Below are 20714 nucleotides of genomic sequence, written 5' to 3'. Positions count from 1 at the left end.
CATTATATTCAGATGTGGAAGCTTTACAGAGAGTGCAGAGGAGATTCACCAGGATGCTGCCTGGACTAGAGAGGGTGCTGAGGAGATTCACCAGGACGCTGCCTGGATCAGAGAGGGTGCAGAGGAGATTCACCAGGATGCTGCCTGGATCAGAGAGGGTGCAGAGGAGATTCACCAGGATGCTGCCTGGATCAGAGAGGCAGAGGAGATTCACCAGGATGCTGCCTGGACTAGAGAGGGTGCTGAGGAGATTCACCAGGACGCTGCCTGGATCAGAGAGGGTGCAGAGGAGATTCACCAGGATGCTGCCTGGATCAGAGAGGGTGCAGAGGAGATTCACCAGGATGCTGCCTGGATTAGAGAGGGTGCAGAGGAGATTCACCAGGATGCTGCCTGGATTAGAGAGGGTGCAGAGGAGATTCACCAGGACGCTGCCTGGATTAGAGAGGGTGCTGAGGAGATTCACCAGGATGCTGCCTGGATTAGAGAGGGTGCTGAGGAGATTCACCAGGACGCTGCCTGGATTAGAGAGGGTGCAGAGGAGATTCACCAGGACGCTGCCCGGATTAGAGAGGGTGCTGAGGAGATTCACCAGGATGCTGCCTGGATTAGAGAGGGTGCAGAGGAGATTCACCAGGATGCTGCCTGGATTAGAGAGGGTGCAGAGGAGATTCACCAGGACGCTGCCTGGATTAGAGAGGGTGCTGAGGAGATTCACCAGGATGCTGCCTGGATTAGAGAGGGTGCTGAGGAGATTCACCAGGACGCTGCCTGGATTAGAGAGGGTGCTGAGGAGATTCACCAGGATGCTGCCTGGATTAGAGAGGGTGCTGAGGAGATTCACCAGGACGCTGCCTGGATTAGAGAGGGTGCAGAGGAGATTCACCAGGACGCTGCCTGGATTAGAGAGGGTGCTGAGGAGATTCACCAGGATGCTGCCCGGATTAGAGAGGGTGCAGAGGAGATTCACCAGGACGCTGCCTGGATTAGAGAGGGTGCAGAGGAGATTCACCAGGATGCTGCCTGGATTAGAGAGGGTGCAGAGGAGATTCACCGGGACGCTGCCTTGATTAGAGAGGGTGCTGAGGAGATTCACCAGGATGCTGCCTGGATTAGAGAGGGTGCTGAGGAGATTCACCAGGACGCTGCCTGGATTAGAGAGGGTGCAGAGGAGATTCACCAGGACGCTGCCTGGATTAGAGAGGGTGCTGAGGAGATTCACCAGGATGCTGCCCGGATTAGAGAGGGTGCAGAGGAGATTCACCAGGACGCTGCCTGGATTAGAGAGGGTGCAGAGGAGATTCACCAGGATGCTGCCCGGATTAGAGAGGGTGCAGAGGAGATTCACCAGGACGCTGCCTGGATTAGAGAGAGTGCAGAGGAGATTCACCAGGACGCTGCCTTGATTAGAGAGGGTGCAGAGGAGATTCACCAGGATGCTGCCTGGACTAGAGAGGGTGCTGAGGAGATTCACCAGGACGCTGCCTGGATCAGAGAGGGTGCAGAGGAGATTCACCAGGATGCTGCCCGGATTAGAGAAGGTGCAGAGGAGATTCACCAGGATGCTGCCTGGATTAGAGAGGGTGCAGAGGAGATTCACCAGGACACTGCCTGGATCAGAGAGGGTGCAGAGGAGATTCACCAGGACACTGCCTGGATCAGAGAGGGTGCAGAGGAGATTCACCAGGATGCTGCCTGGATCAGAGAGGGTGCAGAGGAGATTCTCCAGGATGCTGCCTGGATTAGAGAGGGTGCAGAGGAGATTCACCAGGATGCTACCTGGATTAGAGAGGGTGCAGAGGAGATTCACCAGGACACTGCCTGGATTAGAGAGGGTGCAGAGGAGATTCACCAGGATGCTGCCTGGATTAGAGAGGGTGCAGAGGAGATTCACCAGGATGCTACCTGGATTAGAGAGGGTGCAGAGGAGATTCACCAGGCTGCTGCCTGGGTTAGAGAGGGTGCAGAGGAGATTCACCAGGATGCTGCCTGGATCAGAGAGGGTGCAGAGGAGATTCACCAGGATGCTGCCTGGATTAGAGAGGGTGCAGAGGAGATTCACCAGGACGCTGCCTGGATCAGAGAGCATGTCTTATGAGGAAAGGCTGAGGGAACTCGGGCTGTTCTCTTTGGAGTGGAGGAGGATGAGAGCTGACTTGATAAAGGTGTTCACACAATAAGGGACAGATAGAGTGGACAGCCAGAGAGTTTCCCCAGGGTGGAAACGGCTAATACAAGGGGGCATAATTTTAAGGTGATTGGTAGAAAGTACAGAGGGATGACAGAGGTAAGTGTTTTACACAGAGTGGTTAAACTGGGGAATTCATTGACACAGAATGCTGTGGAGGCTGTCATTTGGTGTATTTAAGGCAGAGGTTGATAGGTTCTCAATTAGTAATGGTGTCAAAGGTTACGGGCAGAAGGCAGGAGAATGGGGGGGGGGGTGTTCAGAGGGATAATAAATTGGCCATGATGAAATGGCAGGGTAAACTCGATGGCACGAATGGCCTAATTCTGCTCCCATGTCTTATGCACACAGCAACGAAGGGATGTGGTATATTTAATCAGTGAGGGCTCTGGGACATGGTATTACAATTCAATGAGACGTTAGCAAGACCACACTATTGTGTATTGGATGCATTTATGGTCCACCAGCGAAAGAAGGACACCATTAATATGGAGAGGGTGAAGAAGGGAGAGTGAGATCATCGACCGGAGTTACAGGGAAGTAGTCACCCCTAAGATGCAGGAGGCAGGTAGCTGGGTGACTGGAGAAGGAATGGGACGGTGAATCAGCAGTTAGTGCAGAGCACCCTAGTGGCCATTCCCCTCACCACTTCGGAGTGTTGTGGGGGATGACCTCCCGGGGAAGGCCACAGAGATGGGGTTACTGGCACTGAGCGTGGGTCTGTGGTACAGAAGGGAAAGAGGGAGAACGGGAGGGGTAGTGACAGGGGACTCAATAGTCAGAGGAACAGACGGGAGATTCTGTGAACGTGAACAGGACACTGAATGGTAAGATGCCTCCCAAGTGCCAGGGTCAGGGACGTCTTGGATTGCGTCCACAGCATTTTGGAGGGGGAGGAAGGGCAGCCAGATATCTTGGTACATATCGGTACCAATGACGTAGGAGGGAAAAGCAAAGAGGTCCTGAAGAGAGAATTTAGAGAGCTAGGTAGAAAGCTGAGAAGCAGGACCTCCCGGGTAGTAATTTCTGGATTGCTGCCTGTTCCATACACCAGTGAGGGTAGAAACAGGATGGTCTGGCAGATAAATGTGTGGCTGCGAAGCTGGTGCAGACAGCAGGGCTTCAGGTTCTTGGATCATTGGGATCTCTTCTGGGGGAGGTATGATCTGTTTAAAAGTGACGGGTTGCACCTGAACCCGAGGGGAACTAATATTCTCATGGGCAGGTTTGTTAGAGCCGTTGGGGAGGGTTTAAACTAACTTGGCAGGGGGTGGCAAACACAGCACTCAAAATGTTATATTTCAATGCACAGAGTATAAGAAATAAGGTGGATGATCATGTTGCATTATTGCAGGTTGTCAGGTATGATGTTGTGGTTATCACTGAATCGTGGCTGAGGGATGATTGTATTGGGAGCTGAATGTCCAAGGTTACACGTTGTATCGGAAGGATAGGAAGGCAGGAAGAGAGGGTGGTGTGGTTCTGCTGGTAAAGAATGGCATCAAATCAGTAGAAAGATGTGACATAGGATCAGAAGATGTTGAATGCTTGTGGGTTGAGTTAAGAAACTGCAAGGGTAAAAGGACGTGATGGCAGTTATATACAGGCCTCCCAACAGGGGCTGGGAGGTGGACCACAGGTTACAACAGGAAATAGAAAAGGCGAGTCAAAAGGGCAATGTTATGGTAGTCATGGGAGATTTTAACATGTAGGTCGTTGGGGAAAATCAGGTTGGTAATGGATCTTGAGAGAGTGAGTTTGTTGAATGCCTACGAAATGGCTTTTTAGAGCAGTTTGTCATTGAGCCTACTCGGGGATCAGCTACACTGGATTGTGTGTTAGGTAATGAACCAGAGGTGAGTAGGGAGCTTAAGGTTAAAGAACCCTTAGGAACCAGTGATCACAATATGGTTGTGTTCAACTTGAAACTTGAGAGGAAGAAAGTAAACTCTGATGTAGCAGTATATCAGTGGAGTAAGGGAAATTACAGTGGTGTGAGAGAGGAGTTGGCCAAAGTAAATTGGAAGGAGCTGCTGACAGGGATATCAGTAGAGCAGCAATGGTGTGAGTTTCTGGGAAAAATGAGGAAGGTGCAGGATAGATGTATTCCAAAGATAAAGAAATACTCAAATGGCAAAATAGTACAACTGTGACTAACTAGGGAAATCAAAGCTAATGTAAAAACTAAAGAGAGGGCACACGACAAAGCAAAAATTAGTGAGAAGACGGGATCGGGAAGTTTTTAAAAACCTACAGAGAGCAACTAAAAGAATCATGAGGAGGGAAATGATGAAATATGAAATCAAGCTAGCAAACAATATCAAAGTGGATAGTAAAAGTTTTTTCAAGTATGTAAAAAATAAAGAGAGATTAGAGTAGATATAGGACCACTAGAAAATCAGGCTGGAGAAATAATAACAGGTATTGCACTTTGGAAGGAAACACCAAGGTAGAACATACAAGGTAAATGGTAGGACACCGAGGAGTGCAGTAGAACAGAGGGATCTGGGAATACAGATACAAAATTCCCTAAAAGTGGCATCACAGGTAGATAGGGTCATAAAGAGAGCTTTTGGTATATTGGCCTTTATAAATCAAAGTATTGAGTATAAGAGTTGAAATGTTATGGTGAGGTTTTATAAGGCATTGGTGAGGCCGAATTTGGAGTACTGTGTGCAGTTTTGGTCACCTAATTACAGGAAGGATATTAATAAGGTTGAAAGAGTGCAGAGAAGGTTTACAAGGATGTTGCCGGGACTTGAGAAACTGAGTTACAGAGAAAGGTTGAATAGGTTAGGACTTTATTCCCTGGAGCGTAGAAGAATGAGGGGAGATTTGATAGAAGTATATAAAATTATGATGGTTATAGACAGAGTGAATGCAAGCAGGCTTTTTCCACTGAGGTTAGGGGAGAAAAAAACCAGAGGACATGGGTTAAGGGTGAAGGGGGAAAAGTTTAAAGGGAACATTGGTGGGGGGGGCTTCTTCACACAGAGAGTGGTGGGAGTGTGGAATGAGCTGCCAGATGAAGTGGTGAATGCGGGCTGACTTTTAACATTTAAGAAAAACTTGGACAGGTACATGGATGAGAGGGGTTTGGAGGGATATGGTCCAGGTGCAGGTCAGTAGGACTAGTTCTATGGGAGTAGGAGATGGCAGATGCATCTGTCTTCACTGTGGAAGACACTAGCAATGTGCCAGGTGTTGTAGTGTGTGAGGGAAGAGAAGTAAGTGCAGTTACTATTACAAGGGAGAAGGTGCTCAAAAAGCTGAAAGACCTAAAGGCGCATAGGTCACCCAGGCCAGATGAACTGCACCCTAGGGTTCTGAAGGAGGTAGCGGTAGAGATTATGGGGGCATTAGTAATGATCTTTCGAGAATTATTGGGCGCTGGCATGGTTCTGGAGGACTGGAAAATTGCAAATGTCACTCCACTCTTTAAGAAAGAAGGGAGTCAACAGAAAGGAAGTTATAGACCAATTGGCATGTCTTCAGTGGTTGGGAAGATGTTGGAGTCAATTGTTAAGGATGAGGTTATGGAGTGCTTGGTGACACAGGAGAAGATAGGACAAAGTCAGCATGGTTTCCTTCAGGGAAAATCCTGCCTGACAATCATGTTGGGATTCTTTGAGGAGATTACAAGAAGGATAGATGAGGGGGATGTCGTGAATGATGTATATTTGGACTTGCATAAGTCCTTCAACAAGGTGCCACACATGAGGCTGCTTACCAAGTTAAGAGCCCATGTTGTTACAGGAAAGTTACTGCGTGGTTGGAGGATTGGCTGATTGGTAGGAGGCAGAGAGTTGGACTAAAAGGATCCTTGTCAAGTTGGCTGACAGTGACTAGTGGTGTTCTGCAGGGGTCGGTGTTGGGACAGCTTCTTTTCATGCTGTAGATAGATGATTTAGGTGATGGAATAGATGACTTTGTTGCCAAGTTTGCAGATGATACGAAGGTTGGTGGAGGGGAAGGTAGTGTTGAGGAAACAGGTAGGATGCAGAAGGACTTAGATGAGGAGAATGGGCAAGAAAGTGGAAAATGAAATCCAATGTTGGAAAATGAATGCCTTGGAGTTTTCCTTTACCCTACTCGCCAAGGCCTTCTCATGCCCCTTCTTGTTCTCCTCAGCCCCTTCTTAAGCTCCTTTCTTGTTACCCTATATTCCTCAATAGACCCATCTGATCTTTGCTTCCTAAACCTCATGTATTCTGCGGCCTTCCACCTGACTAGATTCTCCACCTCACTTGTCACCCATGGTTCCTTCACCCTACCATTCTTTATCCTCCTCACCAGGACAAATTAATCAGGTGCCAATCAATATTAGGGAAGTTAAAGTCACCCATGATAACAGCCCTGTTATTTTTACAGCTTTCCAAAATCTACCTCCCAATCTGCTCCTCGGTATCTCTGCTGCTACCAGGGGGCCTATAGAATACCCCCAGTAGAGTAACTGCTCCCTTCCTGTTCCTGACTTCTACCCATACTGACTCAAAAGAGGATCCTGCTACATTACCCACCCTTTCTGTAGCTGTAATAGCATCCCTGACCAGTAATGCCACCCCTCCTCCCCTTATCCCCTCTCTATCCCCTTTAAAGCACTGAAATCCAGGAATATTGAGAATCCATTCCTGCCCTGGTGCCAGCCAAGTCTCTGTAATGGCCACTACATCATAAATCCATGTATGTATCCAAGCTCTCAGTTCATCACCTTTATTCCTGATGCTTCTTGCATTGAAGTACACAGACTTTAGCCCTTCTACCTTACTACCTGTACACCCTTTATTCTGTTTCGCTTTCCTCAAAGCCTCTCTATAAGATCTGGCTTTACTCCATGCACTTCTTCCAGGGCTCTATCGCTCCAGGTCCCATCCTATGAGAATAGGTTGAGTGAACTCGACCTTTTCTCCTTGCAGCGAAGGAGGATGAGAGGTGACCTGATAGAGGTGTACAAGATGATGAGAGGCATTGATCGTGTGGATAGTCAGAGGCTTTTTCCCAGGGCTGAAATGGTTACCACAAGAGGATACAGGTTTAAGGTGCTGGGGAGTAGGTACAGAGGAGATGTCAGGGCTAAATTTTTTACTCAGAGTGGTGAGTGCGTGGAATGGGCTGCCAGCAACGGTGGTGGAGGTGGATACGATAGGGTCTTTTAAGAGGCTTTTAGATAGTTACATGGAGCTTAGAAAAATAGAGGGATTTGGTAAGCCTAGTAATTTCTGAGATAGGGACATGTTCGGCACAACTTTGTGGGCTGAAGGACCTGTATTGTGCTGTAGGTTTTCTATGTTTCTAAATGGAGAAAATCCAAAACTCTGAAATGCAAAATGACCTGGGAGTCCTTGTGCAGAACACCCTGAAGGTTAACTTGCAGGTTGAGTTGGTGGTGAGGAAGGAAAATGCAATGTTAGCATTCATATCAAGAGGTCTAGAATACAAGAGCAGGGATGTGATGCTGAGGCTTTATAAGGCACTGGTGGGGCCTCACCTTGAGTATTGTGAACAGTTTTGGGCTCCTTATCTAAGAAAAGATGTGCTGGCATTGGAGAGGGTTCAGAGGAGGTTCACAGAATCATTCTGGGATTGAAAGGGTTATCATAGGAGGAATGTTTGACAGCTCTGAGCCTGTACTTGCCTGAATTTAGAAGGATGAGGGGGAATCTCATTGAAACCTTTCGAATGTTGAAATGCTTGTCAGAATAGATATGGAAAGGATGTTTCCCTTGGTGGGGGAGTCGAGGACAAGAGGGCACAGCCTCAGAGTAGAGGGGCGTCCATTTGAAACAGAGATGTGAAGAACTTTCTTTAGCCAGAGCGTGGTGAATCTGTTACCACAGGCAGCTGTGGAGACAACGTTACTGGGTGTACTTAAGGAACAGCTTGGTAGGTTCTTGACATCAAAGGTTCTTGGCATCAAAGATTATGGGGTGAAGGCCAGGTAGAGGGGCTGAGGAGGGGAATAAAGGATCAGCCATGATTGAGTGGTGGAGCAGATGATGGGCCAAATGGCCTAATTCTGTTCCTATGTCTTATGATCTAAGAATTAGAATCAGAATCAGGTTTAATATCACTGGCAGGTGCCCTAAAATTGTAATGCATGATAAAAGCTATATTGAATATCAGAAACTCATCGAATGCTGAAAGGCATTGATAGAGTGGATGTGGAGTGGATGTTTCCTATGGTGGGAGAGTCTAAGACCGGAACACACAACCTCAGAATAGAGGGGAGTCCTTTTAGGACGGAGATGAGGAATTCCTTTAGCTCGGTGCAGTAAATCTGTGGAATTTGTTGCCTCAAGCAGCTGTGGAGGCCAAGTCTTTGGGTATATTTAAGGTGGAAGTTAATAGATTCTTGATTAGTCAGGGCATGAAGGGTTATGGAGAGAAGGCAGGAGGTTGGGACTGAGAGGAAAATTAGATCAGACATGATGAAATGGCAGAGCAGACACAATGGGCCAAATGGCCTCATTCTGTTCCTATGTCTCGTGGTCTTATAAGTTACTAGGTTCAAAGTTCAAAGTAAAATTTATTATTGGAGTGCATACAACCGTGAGATTCTTTTTCTGCTGGCATATTTAGCAAATCTATAGAACAGTAATGGGAAACATCAGGAACTGTTAACTGTAAACAAACTGTGCAAATACAGATATAAATAACTAGCAATAAATAATGAGCATGAAATAACAAAATAACAGAGTGTAGCTGTCCCCTTTTGTTCATGAGCCTGATGGTTGGGGGGGTAGTAACTGTTCTTGAACCTCTGGTGCGAGTCCAGAGGCTCCTGTACCTTCTACCTGATGGCAGCAGTGAGAAAAGAGCATGGCCTGGGTGGTGAGGGTCTCTGATGGTGGATGCTGCTTTTCTACGGCCGTGTTTCACGTAGATGTGCTTAATGATTGGAGGGTTTACCCGTGATGTACTGGGCCAAATCCATTAGCTTTTGTCGGATTTTCCACTCAAAAACATTGGTGTTCCCATACCGGGCTGTAACGCAGCCAGTTGGTACACTTTCCACCGCACACCTATAGAAGTTTGTCAAGGTTTTTGATGACATGTCAAAACCCCACAGACTCCTGAGGAAGTAGAGGACTGTAAGGCTTTCTTTGCAATTATATTTATACGATGGGTCCAGGACAGGTCCACTGAGATAGTGACACCCAGGAATTTAAAGTTCTCCACCTCTGACCCTTCAACGATTTCTGGCTTATGGACCTCTGGTTTCCCTCTCCTGAAGTCAACAATCAGTTCTTGTCTTACTGAGATATATCTCCTCCCGTACGGTAGCAATAAGAAGAGGGCATGTCCTGGGTAATGGGGGTCCTGTCAGAGTCGGGTTTAATATCGCTGACAAATGCCATGAAATTTGTAGTTTTTGTGCACAATCACAAACCTTCCCATCTGGCGTCCTGCTGTTGGCCTCCAGGACAATGCGGAAGTCGCCGTGAAGGAGATGCTGAGGGAATTTGCCCGGCAGCGTCGGCAGAGCGACGGAGAGCTGGTGGTGAGCGCAGAGGAATTCATGGATGACGGGACTCCAATCAGGTTGACCGTGAAGATCGATGAGGCAGAGGTGAGCTTCTCCTCCACGTACACACAGAGATTAGACGTGATCCCAAACAGGAACAGGTTCCCCATCTTTCCGATCTAGCACACAGGCAATGATCATCAGTACACCTCTCGAGTTTATTCCATCTTCTATTCACCAAGAAAAACCTGTCAACTTCCTCTGTAACATTAATGTGTTCTCTCTACTGACCCCCCACCCTCTCAACCTGCTGTCCACTCTGTACAATCCCACCTTTCTTGTACCCGTATCCCTCCCTCTTTAACCTCCCCCTCTCTCCGCCCCGCTCCCGCCACCCTTTTCCCCCTCTTCCCCTTTCCCCCCTTTCCCCCTCTTCCCCTTTCCCCCTCTTCCCCTTTCCCCCTCTTCCCCTTTCCCCCCCTTTACCCCTCTTCCCCTTTCCCCCTTCCCTCCCCCTTTCCCCCTTCCCCCTTTCCCCCTCACCCCATCCCCTCCTGCCCCATCCCCTTTCCCCTACCCCAACCACCCTACCACCACCCTCTCCCCCCAACCCCTCTCCCCATTTCATGCCTCACCCTTTGCCACCCCTCTTTCTCTCTCCCCTCCCCTTCCCTCTCCACCTTTCTCTCTATCTCTCTCTCTCCCCACCTTTCTCTCTCTCTCTCTCTCTGTCTCTCTTTCCATCTCTTTTTCTACTTGTCACCTTCACTTTCTTGCTCTCTAATCCCCTCACATTCTCGATTGCAACAACACTTTCTCTGTGTTCCTTGGCCAATCTCCCCCTCGCGATCGCTCTCAACTCCTGCCCACTTCCCTCTCCATCGACCCTCTCACCCTCCATCCTCCTGTCTCCTCCAGGGAACGGCCGTGTTTGATTTCACAGGCACCGGACCGGAAGTATTTGGGAATTGCAATGCTCCTCGAGCTATCACCCTCTCGGCACTCATCTACTGCCTCAGGTGCATGGTAGGGCAGGATATACCCCTCAATCAGGTGAGTGTTCCCTGTCTAGTGGTGAACGGGGAGGGGGAGGGGAACAGAGTGTGGGGAGTTAATGAAGAATAAACAGGGAGGGAGTTGTGAACAGAGGGAGTACGTGAGTGAACGGGGAGTACGCGGGTTAACGGAGACGGGGAGTGAATGGGGAGTACGCGGGTCAACATGGACGGGGAGTACGCGGGTGAACGTGGACGGGGAGTGAATGGGGAACATGTGAGTGAATGGGGACGGGGAGTGAACGGGGAGTACGCAGGTGAACGTGGACGGGGAGTGAATGGGGAGCATGCGGGTGAATGGGGATGGGGAGTGAACAGGGAGTACGCGGATTAACGGAGACGGGGAGTGAACGGGGAGTACGCGGGTGAACAGGGACGGGGAGTGAATGGGGAGTACGCGGGTGAACGTGGACGGGGAGTACACGGGTGAATGGGGAGCATGCGGGTGAATGGGGACGGGGAGTGAATGGGGAGCACGCGGGTGAATGGGGACAGGGAGTGAACGGGGAGCACTCGGGTGAATGGGGACGGGGAGTGAATGGGGAGCACGCGGGTGAATGGGGATGGGGAGTGAACGGGGAGCACGCGGGTGAACGGGGACGGGGAGTGAACGTGGAGCACGCGGGTGAATGGGGACCAAGTGAACGGGGAGTACGGGAGTGACTGGAAACGGGGGTTATCAGACGGAGTTGTGGGTGGAGTGTGTAGGAGCTGATGGTTACAGCGAGTAGTAATAAGACTGGGGCTGTATTATCTGGGTGCTCTGTTTGTCACTGGTTGGGTGGGTCTTTGCTGCTGGAGGGGTGGTACCCCTCTCTGCCCCCTATCTGACCCGTCACCACCTGCTCTCTGACCTGTCACTGCCCACTCTCCGGCCTGTCACCGCCCGCTCTCCGGCCCGTCACCACCCGCTCTCTGACCCGTCTCTGCCCCGTGACAGGGCTGCCTCACTCCAGTGAAGATCGTCGTTCCGAAGGGCTCCATCCTCGACCCCTCGTCGGGGGCCGCCGTGGTGGGGGGTAACGTACTGACCTCGCAGCGGGTGGTGGATGTCATTTTCAAGGCGTTCAGGGTCTGTGCGGCCTCCCAGGTGAGTGTGAGCCAGCGGGATGCGTCCATAGGTTGTTCAGTGTCGCAGTGAGTGAAAACTCCCTTCAAGAGACCCTCCCCCCTCACCCTCCCTTCCCTCTACCCCTCACCCCTCCTACCCCTATCCCTCTCCCTCTCCCTCTCCTCCCTCCCATCTCCCCTCCAGCCCCTCTCTCTCATCCCCCTCCCCTCCAGCCCCTCTCTCTCATCCTCCTCCCCATCTCCCCTCACCTCACCTTCACCCCCCCGCCTCCACCCCCTACCCCCCCACCTCCTACACTCCCCACCTCCCGCTCCCACTCCCTCTAACTCTCACTTGCTGCTCCTCCCAGGGCTGCATGAATAACGTCACGTTCGGCAACGAGCAAGTGGGCTACTACGAGACTGTGGCTGGAGGGTCTGGAGCAGGTCCAGGGTGGGAAGGCCGAGGAGGGGTCCACACCCACATGACCAACACACGGATCACAGACCCGGAGATCCTGGAGAAAAGGTACTGACCCAGGGATGTCAACTGGACCGGCTCTCGGAAGAAATGAAGGTTTATGGGGACAAGGTGGGAGAGTGGGGTTAAAAATAAACAGTGATGATTAAATGGTGTAACAGATTCATAGAATGCTACTGCACAGTTCTGGCCCTTCTGCCCACTTTGTTGTGCCGGCCCTTTAACCTACTCTAAGATCAATCTAACCCCTCCCTCCTACAGAACCCTCCATTTTCCATCATCAGTGTGTCTCTATAATAATCTCTTCAATGCCTCTACCACCACCCTGACAGTGTGTTCCACACACCCACCACTCTGTAAAAAAAATCTTCCCTATACTTTCCTCCAATCACCTTAAAATCATACCCCCTTGCACCCTGCACCTTGCAGCCATTTGCACCCTGGGTAAAAGGCTCTGACTGTCCACTCATGTCATCCTGTACTCCTCTATCAAGTCACTTCTCATGCTCCTTCACTCCAAAGAGAGAAGCCCTGCCTCTCTCACTCTGTCCTCATAAGACATGCTCTCTAATCCAGGGAGCGTCCTGGTGAATCTCATCTCTAATCCAGGGAGCGTCCTGGTGAATCTCCTCTCTAATCCAGGGAGCGTCCTGGTGAATCTCCTCTCTAATCCAGAGAGCGTCCTGGTGAATCTCCTCTCTAATCCAGGGAGCGTCCTGGTGAATCTCCTCTGCACCCTCTCTAATCCAGGCAGCATGCTGGTGAATCTCCTCTGCACCCTCTCTAATCCAGGCAGCATCCTGGTGAATCTCCTCTACACCCTCTCTAACCCAGGCAGTATCCTGGTGAATCTCCTCTGCACCCTTTCTAATCCAGGCAGCATCCTGGTGAATCTCCTCTACACCCTCTCTGATCCAGGCAGCATGCTGGTGAATCTCCTCTGCACCCTCTCTAATCCAGGCAGCATCCTAGTGAATCTCCTCTGCACCCTCTCTAATCCAGGCAGCATCCTGGTAAATCTCCTCTGCACCCTCTCTAATCCAGGCAGCATCCTGGTGAATCTCCTCTGCACCCTCTCTGATGCAGGCAGCATCCTGGTGAATCTCCTCTGCACCCTCTCTAATCCAGGCAGCATCCTGGTGAATCTCCTCTGCACCCTCTCTAATCCAGGCAGCATCCTGGTGAATCTCCTCTGCACCCTCTCTGATCCAGGCAGCATCCTGGTGAATCTCCTCTGCACCCCCTCTAATCCAGGCAGAGTACTGGTGAATCTCCTCTGCACCCTCTCTAATCCAGGCAGCGTACTGGTGAATCTCCTCTGCACCCTCTCTAATCCAGGCAGCATCCTGGTGAATCTCCTCTGCACCCTCTCTAATCCAGGCAGCATCCTGGTGAATCTCCTCTGCACCCTCTCTAATCCAGGCAGCATCCTGGTGAATCTCCTCTGCACCCTCTCTAATCCAGATAGCATCCTGGTGAATCTCCTCTGCACCCTCTCTAATCCAGGCAGCGTCGTGGTGAATCTCCTCTGCACCCTCTCTAATCCAGGCAGCATCCTGGTGAATCTCCTCTGCACCCTCTCTAATCCAGGCAGCATCCTGGTGAATCTCCTCTCTAAAGTCCTGCAATGAGGCGACCAGAACTGAGCACAATGTTCCCGGTGTGGTTGAATTCCCTAATGCTGAGCCTACGTTTAATGGTCCTGCATTCTTTGCTGGATTTCCTCACAGGTATCCCGTGGTCCTGAGGAGGTTTGAGCTGAAGCCTGGTTCAGGGGGTAAAGGACGTCACTGTGGAGGTGATGGAGTCATTCGGGAACTGCTTTTTCGAGAGAATGTCATCCTCTCGGTGCTGACAGAACGTCGAGCTTTCCAGCCCTACGGACTAGACGGTACAAATGGAAGCTTCATAAATCAGGGTATTGGATTTGGGAGATGGGGTACGATGTTAAAGTTGTATAAGTCAATCTTCCTCCTCTTAAACCCATCACCCCTACTGGAAGTTTATGTAGGGGGAAAAGATTAGATTAACCACGTTCCTCCCCACTCCTTCAGGCGTAACAGGCGGCAACCTTTTAGTGTCTGTCTCTCTCATGAGGCCGAGTTGTGAGCCTGTCACTCAGCCCAGCACGGGTGGACCTGGCGCGAGGAGTGGGTCAGGCTGGGGACAGGGACCTGGAGCGAGGAGTGGGCCAGGCTGGGGACAGGGACCTGGAGCGGGGAGTGGGCCATGCTGGGGACCGGGACCAGGACCTGGAGCGGGGAGCGGGCCAGGCTGGGGACCGGGACCGGGCGCGGGGAGCGGGCCAGGCTGGGGACCGGGACCAGGACCTGGAGCGGGGAGCGGGTCAGGCTGGGGACCGGGACCTGGAGCGAGGAGCGGGCCAGGCTGGGGACCGGGAGCGGGGAGCGGGGAGCGGGCCAGGCTGGGGACCGGGAGCGGGGAGCGGGGAGCGGGCCAGGCTGGGGACCGGGACCTGGAGCGGGGAGCGGGCCAGGCTGGGGACCGGGACCTGGAGCGGGGAGCGGGCCAGGCTGGGGACCGGGACCTGGAGCGGGGAGCGGGCCAGGCTGGGGACCGGGACCGGGCGCGGGGACCGGGCCAGGCTGGGGACCGGGACCTGGAGCGGGGAGCGGGCCAGGCTGGGGACCAGGACCTGGAGCGGGGAGCGGGCCAGGCTGGGGACCGGGACCGGGCGCGGGGAGCGGGCCAGGCTGGGGACCGGGACCGGGACCAGGACCTGGAGCGGGGAGCGGGTCAGGCTGGGGACCGGGACCTGGCGCGAGGAGCGGGCCAGGCTGGGGACCGGGAGCGGGGAGCGGGGAGCGGGCCAGGCTGGGGACCGGGACCTGGAGCGGGGAGCGGGCCAGGCTGGGGACCGGGACCTGGAGCGGGGAGCGGGCCAGGCTGGGGACCGGGACCGGGACCTGGCGCGAGGAGCGGGCCAGGCTGGGGACCGGGCGCGAGGAGCGGGGAGCGGGCCAGGCTGGGGACCGGGACCTGGAGCGGGGAGCGGGCCAGGCTGGGGACCAGGACCTGGAGCGGGGAGCGGGCCAGGCTGGGGACCGGGGACCGGGCGCGGGGAGCGGGCCAGGCTGGGGACCGGGACCGGGACCAGGACCTGGAGCGGTGAGCGGGTCAAGCTGGGGACCGGGACCTGGAGCGAGGAGCGGGCCAGGCTGGGGACCGGGAGCGGGGAGCGGGGAGCGGGCCAGGCTGGGGACCGGGACCTGGAGCGAGGAGCGGGCCAGGCTGGGGACCGGGAGCGGGGAGCGGGCCAGGCTGGGGACCGGGAGCGGGGAGCGGGCCAGGCTGGGGACCGGGAGCGGGGAGCGGGGAGCGGGCCAGGCTGGGGACCGGGACCTGGAGCGGGGAGCGGGCCAGGCTGGGGACCAGGACCTGGAGCGGGGAGCGGGCCAGGCTGGGGACCGGGACCGGGCGCGGGGAGCGGGCCAGGCTGGGGACCGGGACCTGGAGCGGGGAGCGGGTCAGGCTGGGGACCGGGACCTGGCGCGAGGAGCGGGCCAGGCTGGGGACCGGGAGCGGGGAGCGGGCCAGGCTGGGGACCGGGCGCGAGGAGCGGGCCAGGCTGGGGACCGGGACCTGGAGCGGGGAGCGGGCCAGGCTGGGGACCGGGAGCGGGGAGCGGGCCAGGCTGGGGACCGGGAGCGGGGAGCGGGCCAGGCTGGGGACCGGGCGCGAGGAGCGGGCCAGGCTGGGGACCGGGACCTGGAACGAGGAGCGGGCCAGGCTGGGGACCGGGACCTGGAGCGAGGAGCGGGCCAAGCTGGGGACCGGGACCTGGAGCGAGGAGCGGGCCAGGCTGGGGACCGGGAGCGGGGAGCGGGTCAGGCTGGGGACCGGGACCTGGCGTGAGGAGCGGGTCAGGGTGGGGACCTGGACCTGGCGCGGGGAACGGGTCAGGCTGGGGACCGGGACCTGGAGCGGGGAGTGGGTCAGGCTGGGGACCGGGACCTGGAGCGAGGAGCGGGCCAGGCTGGGGACCGGGATCGGGACCTGGAGCGAGGAGCGGGCCAGGCTGGGGACCGGGACCTGGAGCGAGGAGCGGGCCAGGCTGGGGACCGGGAGCGGGGAGCGGGTCAGGCTGGGGACCGGGACCTGGCGTGAGGAGCGGGTCAGGGTGGGGACCTGGACCTGGCGCGGGGAACGGGTCAGGCTGGGGACCGGGACCTGGAACGAGGAGCGGGCCAGGCTGGGGACCGGGACCTGGAGCGAGGAGCGGGCCAAGCTGGGGACCGGGACCTGGAGCGAGGAGCGGGCCAGGCTGGGGACCGGGACCGGGAGCGGGGTGCGGGCCAGGCTGGGGACCGGGAGCGGGGAGCGGGTCAGGCTGGGGACCGGGACCGGGACCTGGAGCGAGGAGCGGGCCAGGCTGGGGACCGGGATCGGGACCTGGAGCGAGGAGCGGGCCAGGCTGGGGACCGGGACCTGGAGCGAGGAGCGGGCCAGGCTGGGGACCGGGAGCGGGGAGCGGGTCAGGCTGGGGACCGGGACCTGGCGTGAGGAGCGGGTCAGGGTGGGGACCTGGACCTGGCGCGGGGAACGGGTCAGGCTGGGGACCGGGACCTGGAGCGGGGAGTGGGTCAGGCTGGGGACCGGGACCTGGAGCGAGGAGCGGGCCAGGCTGGGGACTGGGACCTGGAGCGAGGAGCGGGCCAGGCTGGGGACCGGGACCGGTACCTGGCGCGGGGAGCGGGTCAGGCTGGGGATCGGGACCGGTAGCTGGCGCGGGGAGCGGGCCAGGCTGGGGACTGGGACCGGGCACGAGGAGCGGGCCAGGCTGGGGACCGGGACCGGGCACGAGGAGCGGTCCAGGCTGGGGACTGGGACCTGGAGCGAGGAGCGGGCCAGGCTGGGGACCGGGACCGGTACCTGGCGCGGGGAGCGGGCCAGGCTGGGGACTGGGACCGGGCACGAGGAGCGGGCCAGGCTGGGGACCGGGACCGGGCACGAGGAGCGGTCCAGGCTGGGGACCGGGACCTGGTGCGGGGAGCGGGACCTGGAGCGGGGAGCGGGCCAGGCTGGGGACCGGGACCAGGAACTGGAGCGGGGAGCGGGCCAGGCTGGGGACCGGGACCGGGACCTGGAGCGGGGAGCGGGCCAGGCTGGGGACCGGGACCGGGACCTGGAGCGGGGAGCGGGTCAGGCTGGGGACCGGGACCGGGACCTGGAGCGAGGAGCGGGCCACGCTGGGGACCGGGACCTGGAGCGAGGAGCGGGCCAGGCTGGGGACCGGGACCTGGCGCGGGGAGCGGGCCAGGCTGGGGACCGGGACTTGGAGCGAGGAGCGGGCCAGGCTGGGGACCGGGACCGGGACCTGGCGCGAGGAGCGGGTCAGGCTGGGGACCGGGACCTGGCGCGAGGAGCGGGCCAGGCTGGGGACCAGGACCTGGAGCGGGGAGCGGGCCAGGCTGGGGACCAGGACCTGGAGCGGGGAGCGGGCCAGGCTGGGGGACCGGGGCTGGGCACGAGGAGCGGGCCAGGCTGGGGACCGGGACCTGGCGCGAGGAGCGGGCCAGGCTGGGGACCAGGACCTGGAGCGAGGAGCGGGCCAGGCTGGGGACCGGGACCGGGACCTGGCGCGAGGAGCGGGTCAGGCTGGGGACCGGGACCTGGCGCGAGGAGCGGGCCAGGCTGGGGACCGGGACCTGGCGCGAGGAGCGGGCCAGGCTGGGGACTGGGACCGGGACCTGGAGCGAGGAGCGGGCCAGGCTGGGGACCGGGACCTGGAGCGGGGAGCGGGCCAGGTTGGGGACCAGGACCTGGAGCGGGGAGCGGGCCAGGCTGGGGACCGGGACCTGGAGCGGGGAGCGGGCCAGGCTGGGGGACCGGGGCTGGGCACGAGGAGCGGGCCAGGCTGGGGACCGGGACCTGGAGCGGGGAGCGGGCCAGGCTGGGGACCGGGACCTGGAGCGAGGAGCTGGCCAGGCTGGGGGACCGGGGCCGGGCACGAGGAGCGGGCCAGGCTCGGGACTGGGACCTGGCGCGGGGAGTGGGCCAGGCTCGGTAGCGGGACCGGGGGCGGGCCAGGCTCAAGACTGGGACCTGGCGCGGGGAGCGGGCCAGGCTCGGTAGCGGGACCTGGCGCTCCGAAGTCCGGATGCAGTTGCTATGATACCATGAGCATTGTGGAGTAGTTTAAAATCTTAGCACAACATTGTGGGCTGAAGGGCCTGTACTGTACAGTTCTATGTCCCTTCATTGCCACTGGGACTACAAACCAACAGGTGCTGGAAACACCCTGCGCAGGTCCGCCCGCGTCTGTGGGAAGAGAAACGGAAATACTGAGCAGGAGGGTGTGACCGGCAGGTCAGGCAGTGCATTCCCTCCTTTCCGGAGGGAATCACAGACGGGATGCAAGTTAGCTGGAGTTCTAGAATTCAGTGTTGACTCCAGAAAGCTGCACTGCCCGCGGCGGGGGGGCGGGGGGTGGTTGGGAGGAAGGATTGGTACAATGCAGTGTTGTTCCTCATAGGGGCATTACGTGAGTGGGACTGGGGGAGGGGGAGAGGCGCTTCACACCGGTGGGATCGAGGGGACTGAAGGGCATTTCACGTGGGTGGAACTAGGCTCGTTTCAGGCTGTCGGGACCATTGGATGTTTTGGACGGGGGAACTGAGATTTCAGGTGGGTGGGACTCTGGGGTATTTTGGGTGCGTGAGGCACAAAGGGGGACATTTCAGATTGTTGGAAAGGGGGTGTTTGTTTTGGACATGTGCAAACGGGGTTGTTTCACGCACAAAAGGCAGGACGCCAAGAGTTTTGGCCGAAAATGTCGACTGTACTCGTTGCCATTGATGCTGCCTGACCTGCTGAGTTCCTCCAGCATTTTGTGTGTGTTGCTCAGATGTCCAGCACCTGCAGATTTTCTGTTGTTTGTGATGGGGTTGTTTCAGGTGGTCGGGATCGAGAGGTCTGTTTCAGTGTGAAAAACTGCAGGGAGTGTTTCGGGCAGGACTGGGGGTGAGGCTCGTTTCGGTCAGGTCTGATTGAGGGTATCTCCAGTGTGCAGGACCAGGGGAGTGTTTCGGGAGGATGGGATTGGGGACGTTTCCGGTGGGCCGGACCTGGGGAGCGTTTCGGGAGGGTGGGATTGGGGACGTTTCCGGTGGGCCGGACCGGGGGGAGCGTTTCGGGAGGGTGGGATTGGGGACGTTTCCGGTGGGCCGGACCGGGGGAGCGTTTCGGGAGGGTGGGATTGGGGACGTTTCCGGTGGGCCGGACCGGGGGAGCGTTTCGGGAGGGTGGGATTGGGGACGTTTCCGGTGGGCCGGACCGGGGGAGCGTTTCGGGAGGGTGGGATTGGGGACGTTTCCGGTGGGCCGGACCGGGGGAGCGTTTCGGGAGGGTGGGATTGGGGACGTTTCCGGTAGGCCGGACCGGGGGAGCGTTTCGGGAGGATGGGATTGGGGACGTTTCCGGTGGGCCGGACCGGGGGAGCGTTTCGGGAGGGTGGGATTGGGGACGTTTCCGGTGGGCCGGACCGGGGGAGCGTTTCGGGAGGGTGGGATTGGGGACGTTTCCAGTGGGCCGGACCAGGGGAGCATTTCGGGATGGTGGGAATGGGGATGTTTAGGGTGAGGATATTGTGTGGAATCAGCTGTTTTTCCTTTCACTGCCCCTCTGGGTTCTGGTCTGTATGCAGGAGGGGAGCCCGGAGCACGGGGACTCAATCTGCTGATCCGCCAGGACGGGAGAACCATAAACCTCGGTGCAAAAACATCTGTCGCCATCGAGCCTGGGGTGAGAGAACAGAGACGCCATCACACCGTCCCACGCTGTACCAATGTGTGTGTGTGTGTGTTATCATCATCGCACAGAGAGATGGACAGATACACTCTTTCTCACACACATACACTCCCACACACACGCACATGCGCACCCTCGCACAGGCACACCCTCGCACACGCGCACCCTTGCACACGCGAACCCTCGCACTCGCACCCTCGCACAGGCACCCTCTCACACTCGCGCGCACACTCGCGCCCTCTCACACTCGCACGCACACGTGCACCCTCGCACTCGCACCCTCTCACACTCGCGCGCACACGCGCTCCCTCGCACCCTCGCACTCGCACACTCTCCCACACATGCGCACCCTCGCACTCGCGCCCTCTCACACTCGCGCGCACACGCGCACCCTCGCACTCGCACACTCTCCCACACACACGCACATGCGCACCCTTGCACACGCGCACCCTCGCACTCGCACCCTCTCCCCCACACACGCACATGCGCACCCTCGCACTCGCACCCTCTCCCCCACACACGCACATGTGCACCCTCGCACACACGCACCCTCGCACTCGCACACTCTCCCACACACACGCACATGCGCACCCTCGCACACGCGCACCCTCGCACTCGCACACTCTCACACTCGCGCACCCTCACAGACGTGCACACTCAGACACAGAGAGACTCTCACACTGTCATGCACTCTCTCACACACAG

The 20714-nt window shown here is 56.9% G+C and overlaps 1 protein-coding gene across 3 annotated transcripts in view; it reads left to right on the top strand.

Annotated features, from left to right (window-relative positions):
* The window catches only part of oplah (5-oxoprolinase, ATP-hydrolysing), a 115682-nt gene that overhangs the window by 88281 nt on the left and 6687 nt on the right, over window positions 1-20714 (top strand). For all 3 annotated transcript variants that reach the window (XM_073055166.1, XM_073055167.1, XM_073055168.1), the window contains exons 21-26: window positions 9612-9758; window positions 10572-10706; window positions 11649-11798; window positions 12130-12287; window positions 13970-14130; window positions 19906-20003. In XM_073055166.1, coding sequence (XP_072911267.1) covers window positions 9612-9758; window positions 10572-10706; window positions 11649-11798; window positions 12130-12287; window positions 13970-14130; window positions 19906-20003 — 849 coding nt within the window. The remainder of the gene's footprint in view (window positions 1-9611; window positions 9759-10571; window positions 10707-11648; window positions 11799-12129; window positions 12288-13969; window positions 14131-19905; window positions 20004-20714) is intronic.

This window comes from Hemitrygon akajei, chromosome 8, assembly GCF_048418815.1.
Source record: "Hemitrygon akajei chromosome 8, sHemAka1.3, whole genome shotgun sequence".
Taxonomy (NCBI): domain Eukaryota; kingdom Metazoa; phylum Chordata; class Chondrichthyes; order Myliobatiformes; family Dasyatidae; genus Hemitrygon; species Hemitrygon akajei.
This window is presented reverse-complemented; position numbering and strand designations above follow the sequence as displayed.